This window comes from Corythoichthys intestinalis, chromosome 18, assembly GCF_030265065.1.
Source record: "Corythoichthys intestinalis isolate RoL2023-P3 chromosome 18, ASM3026506v1, whole genome shotgun sequence".
Classification (NCBI taxonomy): Eukaryota; Metazoa; Chordata; class Actinopteri; order Syngnathiformes; family Syngnathidae; genus Corythoichthys; species Corythoichthys intestinalis.
Window position 1 is genome coordinate 29,238,924 of NC_080412.1, and position 7,047 is coordinate 29,245,970.

Below are 7,047 nucleotides of genomic sequence, written 5' to 3' on the forward strand. Positions count from 1 at the left end.
TCCCCTCCCTCCTGAGACCTGGCCACCTCCGGCAGGTGTGCATGTTTTTATTGATTGGCAGGTTGGACGACAGATGGGTGGAGCGGCGACAGGTGCTGGCTATAGCAATCAACCATCCTTAAAAGCCAGTGGACGCCACCACTCGTCGCCCGATCAACTCGTCTTGTTTCGCCGTCAGTTGCTTCTCGCCTTCTTATATGATATCACTGATTCCCGGCTCACAACTACTTTGCTCTCGCCCCAGGGCCTGTCTTCTGCGCGCTCCCTCTCAGATTCTTCGCCTGCCTCCTTACAAGTTTCCACGCCTGCCTCCTCCCACGTCTCACGCCGGCTCAGTTACGCTATTTCTGGTGCTCGCAAATGAAATATTACTCACCACAACCCCCGTGTGTCTGCATTGAGATCCCTCCTCGTCGCACACCCTAATACGACGTGACGTATGCCGTAAAGCAGTCGGCACATTTGTATTTTTTTTTGTGTGGCAGAGTTCCTGCCAGCCTCCTCAAAGTTAATAATTAGTGATGGTTAAAGCAATACAGACCCCCTCAAAATATAAAAGAAGTATCATTCAACTAGTGTGCAGTAGACATATCATCACAAATGTTATGGAAATATTCTATAAAGGTTTAAAAGTTACCTAATGTTGCTTTAATGCGATTGCAATATTTTCGAAAATTATTTATATTTATGAACAAGACTAATTAGCAATTAGGGATGTTTCGATCGCATATTTTTGCACCCAAATCAAGTGATTTTGAGAATGTGCCGATACAGAGTCCTGATCCGATATAAAAAAAAAGTTATTTTGTTTTTGTTTTTAGTCGAACAAAATTTCCAAACATGTTAACACGTTGCGATATGTATTACCAAGGCTCCACAGTTACTTTTTGCATCGGTTGCTATAGTGTGCCTGATTTTTTTCTTATGGTGCACCAGCACAAAATGTAGGCACACCAAAATTTTTCTTTGTATCACCTTTAACACCATACTTTTAATAACTCCCCATAACATTCATATAATTCATATGAGTGAGTCCACTCATATTCACTCACGCTTTGATGCTCACGCTGCAGACAACAGAATCTAGACAACGACGATTGATTAAACGATGACTGACACATTCGTGCCTTTGATCTTTGAGCTACATAGTCTTCACTTGCGAGATCAAAGCTACAAACGTGTCAATCATCGTTAATTTTAACTTGCAAACTCCAGCTGATAAGCTGACCAAAAAAAGCAGCAGGAGGGAGAGTGAGAGGCTGTATGAGCATGGAGTAGAAAAACAAATATATTTTTAAAATAAAAACCCGATTCGTATCCTCTGAAAAATGCCGTGATTGGCCCAATTTCCGATCATGTAATCAGATTGGGACATTCCTATTAACAATTGCTTAGACCAGGGGTCCCCAAACTTTTTCCTGTGAGGGCCACATAACTTTTCCCTTCTCTGATGAGGGGCCGGGGTCAGTTTGTAACAGAAAAGGTGTGACGATTGCAAGAGTGCCAAAATGTAAAGATTTATTGTTTTTCAGAAAGCCACAATCAAATAACCCTTTCTGGATTCTTCACGGAACAAAAGTAAATAATATAATAATATAATATAATAATAAATAATAATAACACTATTAATTAAATTGATAACAACCAAATAACCCTCTCTAGGTTCTTCACAGAAAAAAGCCAGGAATTCTTTAAAAAAAAAATTTTTTTTTGTTCAGGGGGCCGGACCAATTGTGGAGGCAGGCCGTATCCGGCCTGCGGGCCGTAGTTTGGGGACCTCTGGCTTAGACAAAAAAAACAACAACAAAAAACAGGACAATCGACTCTCTTTGGTGCCCTCTTGTGTCCCTAATTATGGTCACAAGACATCTCTGTGCTTGCAAAAAAAAAACACACAAAGAGAAAAGGCATGGCTTCTGTGTCAATGTTTTTTTGTGCACATACACACACACACATGGCAATAAAAAGGGCAAAAATGATTTTCCTGAGAGTTCCAGTGCACTTTAATACTGTTGAATAAACATATGGAATGGATGAAGAGTCATCCCATGAAAAGTGACACGCGCTTTCTGCTGAGAGGCGTAAAGTACATGCCATCAGGTTTGCATTATTTACTTGAGATTGACACATTCAATATGGCGCATGGAGTGGATTGATATTTGATGCTGTGGGCGTGCCCCCTTCGAGCGCTGCAAGTCAAGATGACAACGTGTTGCTTCAATTTGGCCTCAACTGTACAGAGTGTACCGACTATATATTCACTCCACAATAATTTGGATTTTCATTATTTGTTTTGCTTGCTACGGTAAGAAAATCCAAAACATTTTGTCATTCCTCTTACTTTGAATTGCGGATTACTTTCTGTACTTTTCCTTTCTTATTTGCATGCAAATATAAACAGAATTTTGGCTTTTGGCTTTTGTTTCATGTGTACTCCACAGATCACAATGTCGTCCGCAGAGCCTCGCACCTTTGAAATGGCCAAAGACACCATCCTGTCCATGCGCAATGACGCCACGACAGAGGAAAGGATGCAATACTATGACCAATGGGCCCAAACTTACGAGCAGGTCACAAATAGAAGTACAAAACTAATGAATGCATCTTTACGTATGACTCTTATGTAAAATTGTTGAGTAAGACTCATTCACTGCTTCTGCATAGGGAAAATACCGTAACAGAAAAGAAATACATGTGGGGGGTTAAAAAGCCTTAAGGATATCAGGAAGGGAATTGTGGACCGGAACAAGTCAGTTTCATCCTTGGGTGCAATTTCCAGATTCCTGATGGCTCTTTTTGAACAGTTCCATACAAGACTCTCAAAATAAGTTAGCTGAAAATATCTTCAGTCTGGATTTAATAAAGGCGAACATTGAAACATTTTTAGCGCAATTTAAAAAAGATTACGAGGGCACATGCCAGTTGCTACTTTTTTGGGCTATTTGCAACTGAGCTTCCTCCTGATTTATGACTATTTACTAGTTTGTGGCATCCGTTCAACAGGATCTGTCACTTGTTGAGTACTGCGCGCACAGTCAGGCAGCAGCCAAGGTCTCCGCCCACTATAGCGGTGATCGTCAAGCGGCAAAGGTCTTGGACGTGGCCTGTGGTACGGGCATGGTTGCCAAGATGGTGGGCGCCATCATATACTTGATACATATTGCCTTAAAGTCAAAGTGCTCCAACAAAAACGTGTTTGGCGCAGATGAAGAAGGAGGGATTCCAGCAATTTGTAGGAGTCGATGGCAGCGAAGGAATGCTGCACCACGCCCGACAAAGTGGGCTGTACCAAGAACTCAAGAAGACCCTGATCGGTGACAGGCCGCTGCCTGTCAAGTCAGGTACTTTGATTCATTTCATTCAGTTACCGTAATTTTCAGAATTTTCTCTCATTTTGAATCCTGCGGCTGATAGTGCACTGCGGCTTATTTGTTGGTTTATTGGGTTAACGGGTAACACTTTTTTTGACAGTGATGCAGGGGTGAAAGTGGGCCAGAACGGTCAGGAACGCAGTTCCGGTATAAGATCCAGGGCCGGAAGGCAATTCCGGTATAAGATTCAGGGCCAGAATGCTGTTCCGGTACACGGTGCTTTGATTCCAAAATATGACGGCATTTGTCAACAAAAAAAACAATGCTAAGCTGCCACACATGGATTTCATCTCAAAGAAGAAAACAATGTACCAACATCAGATTTACATACACAAGTGTTAAAAACAAGCATGATAAAGTGCTTGTGTCGCGTAATCCGTTTCCACCCATATTTATTATTTATTTTATTCCACGGACGGCATGGAGGTTTCCCCCAGCTGCTGCAGTTATCTGAGTCTGACGATGATGAGTCACGTCAATGTGCGAATGCAAAGCAAAACGCCTAAACTCAGTTATCCGTTCAATTGGCTGACATACTGACATGTGATCAGCAGAGATGGTTAGCTCTGATTGGTTCAAATGTGCATGTTTTCTGGAACAGCAAAAACAAAACAAAAAAAGCTTGTTGAATTGATGTGACAAAAAAAGGGCAATGCAACATAAAATGGATCAAATCTTTAAGAGCAATGAAAAAGTTGAGGAGGCTTATTCATGATATTTAGTTTTTTCTACTCTGATGGGGAGGTTCAGAACATCTTAGCTGTCAATGTGCACTTTGGACTTATATTTGTTCATTTATGTTAGGCTGCTTATTCATTTCCTTATGATTTAAAAAAGTCAATGTTTGCACAATCTTCAAAATATATTCCATTTCACTCTCCATAATATAAGTCATTTGTACTTATTTTTCTGCATGTATGTTACTAATATCTTTATTATTAAAAAAAAAAAAAAAAAAAGTAATTGTTTACATTAACTTCTATGTCAATATATATCCAATGTTCTTAAGTAGTTAAAATTGAGATTTGGCATTTAGTATATGAGGAAATGAGGGAAAATAAAAATTAGGAGATGGAGCTTGGGGTTATTGCTGCTTTTGTTAACTTTTATTTAGCAAATCATTGAAAAAAATACAATTTTGTGATGTCTAAAGACTACCATAAGACCGTCATGATTATGACATGACACAATCATGGGCATTAAAGAATGCTTATGACCAATATCATTTTGTGTCATCCGCCAAATTAAGTCACTAACTCCATTTATGTCTTGCTCGGATCTTTTACATCCACTCAAAAGTAAGATAATTTGCCGGATGACACAAAATGATATCATGGCTCATGGCAGTGCCACGTCATAATTATGATGATCTTATGACAGTCTTATGACGCCGCTGTCAAATAAAGTGTTACCAAATACCATGACTAGCAATAAATGAAACAACTGGAACAGTAACTGAAGATATAATAAGCACATGACATGAATTTTAATTATTTACATCTGTATTGCTGCAATGCATGCTAGGGGGCATGTTGGACTGCAGGTTTTTACAGCAGGTGGCAGCAGAGGTTGACTCCCTCCTCCAAGGGAGCAGTGATGGCCAAGTGAAGCTTCTTGAAGCAATGAAGCTCTGCAGCCAATTGCTTCAAAGGATCATGGTGGTTCATTTGGTCTCATGATGCCTCTGTCAAATAAAGTGTTACCGGTTATCTTTTGGTGTAAATATCCTATAATACATTAAGGACAGTTGCAGCTTATGGCCCAGTGCAGTTTATCTATGAACAAATGCAGTTTTCGTGTCAAGTTTGGTGGGTGGCCGCTTATATTCAGGTGCGCCTTATAGTCCGAACATTTCGGTAAATGGAAATGGGAAAACTTTATCATCGGTTCACTTGGGATTGTCCTCGCTGCAGATGAATATGACGTAGTGGTCATCACTGGCACATTGAGCGCGAGTCACCTTCCGCCAAAGGTGATCCGGGAGCTATGCCGGGCTGCCAAACCAGGTGAGTGCTCTTTGCAAGGCGTTGTCACTTCATGTTTCGTGCATCAAAATGACTCGTGACCCCACAGGAGGCTTCGTATGCATGACCGCCAAGGGTGACCGTGAAAACCTGGATTACAAAATGGATTTAGAGTGCGAGATGAAGAAAATGGTGGACGAAGGACAGTGGCGCCGCTACGATGTCACTGACGTGACTTTGTGGCAGCGAGACTTGATCGATGACCAGGAATATATGGCTGGATGTGTGTATCTGTTTCAAAAGCTCTGACACAACACGATGCCTTGGCTGGGATGCAAAGCGTGAATAAATGTCATTTTTGTCCATTTGTTATCCAGCAATTTATGCACCCGAGTGACTGATTTCATCAACACATGTCTATATTAAGAGTAGAAACATTTTTGGGAAAACAGCATGATGTCAACGATATGGGGGGCCCACATTGAGTCTCAAGTCAATAGCAGTGAAACTTCACATGCAGACCTCCCATTTTAAAGACATCTATGACTGTCAATGGCAGGCAGTGAGTTAAATACTATGAAATTAAAATACATAAATAAATTTGACTGTTCTTAGAGGTCTTAACCAGAGTGCATTTAAATTTTAACTGAAATTGTATTCATTTTGTTTTTAATTAATGTCTTATTTAGGATTGTTCTGATCATGTTTTTTTGCTCCCGATCCGATCCCGATCGTTTTAGTTTGAGTATCTGCCGATCCCGATATTTCCCGATCCGATTGCTTTTTTTTTTTTGCTCCCAATTCAATTCCAATCATTCCCGATAATTTTTCCCGATCATATACATTTTGGCAATGCATTAAGAAAAAAATTAATAAAACTCGGACAAATATATTGCATTCAACATACAGTACATAAGTACTGTATTTGTTTATTATGACAATAAATGGCATTTACATTATTAACATTCTTTCTGTGAGAGGGATCCACGGATAGAAAGACTTGTAATTCTTAAAGGATAAATGTGACTTTGTATATTGCGACTAAATATTGCCATCTAGTGTATTTGTTGAGCTTTAAAGAGCATACGACACCAGAAAAAAAGTCTTAAATGGCATTATTATGTGAATTAGAATCATATTTTGAGACGATTCGACCATATACAACAATTTAGCAAAGCACAGATGACGAGAAATTAGTCTTTTAATCTGCCGGTTAGCCACGCCTTCAATTATAGGGCTTTAGCGTCCCCAACAGGTGGATGACGTCAGCGGTAGACTAGGCTCATCGGTTTTACTATTCAGCCCATTGAGGGGGAATTGTTCAGAACGAGAAAAACGAGACGAAGAGAGCTGCAAAATGTCATTGTTTCAGTCTCTCTACTCCCAATATTTTTACAGGATATTCTTTTTATCCAAGTATTTTCCCCAATAGCTATATAAATGGCTTGAGAAGGACCAGTCAGCCCGTCGAGGGGGAACTATTCACAATGAGGAAAACGCGACGAAGAGAGCGGCAAAATGTCATTGTTTCTGTCTCTTTACTTCAATATTTTTACAGGATATTCTTTTTACCCAAGTACTTTCCCCAATTGCTAAATAAATGGCATGGTCATGACAAATAACTTGTGCTAAATGGAATATCAAATAATAAAAATCCATTTATTCAAGACGACATGGCAAAATTACTCCATAATGGTCAAAACAGTCGACTT

General features: G+C 39.9%; 1 protein-coding gene across 2 annotated transcripts; it reads left to right on the top strand.

The window, feature by feature from the left end:
• Nucleotides 1–2,081: 2,081 nt before the first annotated feature.
• Nucleotides 2,082–6,213, top strand: LOC130906843 (methyltransferase-like protein 27). Of its 2 annotated transcripts, XM_057821509.1 has the most exons (6): nt 2,082–2,305; nt 2,442–2,570; nt 3,004–3,132; nt 3,206–3,341; nt 5,285–5,377; nt 5,445–6,213. In XM_057821509.1, the coding sequence occupies exons 2-6, from the start codon at nt 2,448–2,450 to the stop codon at nt 5,642–5,644; spliced, it is 681 nt and encodes a 226-aa protein (XP_057677492.1). In that variant the 5' UTR covers nt 2,082–2,305; nt 2,442–2,447; the 3' UTR covers nt 5,645–6,213. The 2 variants fall into 2 exon arrangements, with proteins under 2 accessions (XP_057677492.1, XP_057677493.1); XM_057821510.1 differs by lacking the exon at nt 2,082–2,305 and having other exon boundaries at nt 2,489–2,583.
• The last annotated feature ends 834 nt before the right edge of the window (nt 6,214–7,047 follow it).

Bases quoted from the DNA above. Each gene is read 5' to 3' on its own strand.
- LOC130906843 (XM_057821509.1), top strand. From the start codon at position 2,448: ATGTCGTCCGCAGAGCCTCGCACCTTTGAAATGGCCAAAGACACCATC. The intron at 2,571-3,003 runs GTCACAAATAGA...TCCGTTCAACAG, and splicing joins GGGCCCAAACTTACGAGCAG to GATCTGTCACTTGTTGAGTA. The intron at 3,342-5,284 runs GTACTTTGATTC...TCCTCGCTGCAG, and splicing joins GCCGCTGCCTGTCAAGTCAG to ATGAATATGACGTAGTGGTC.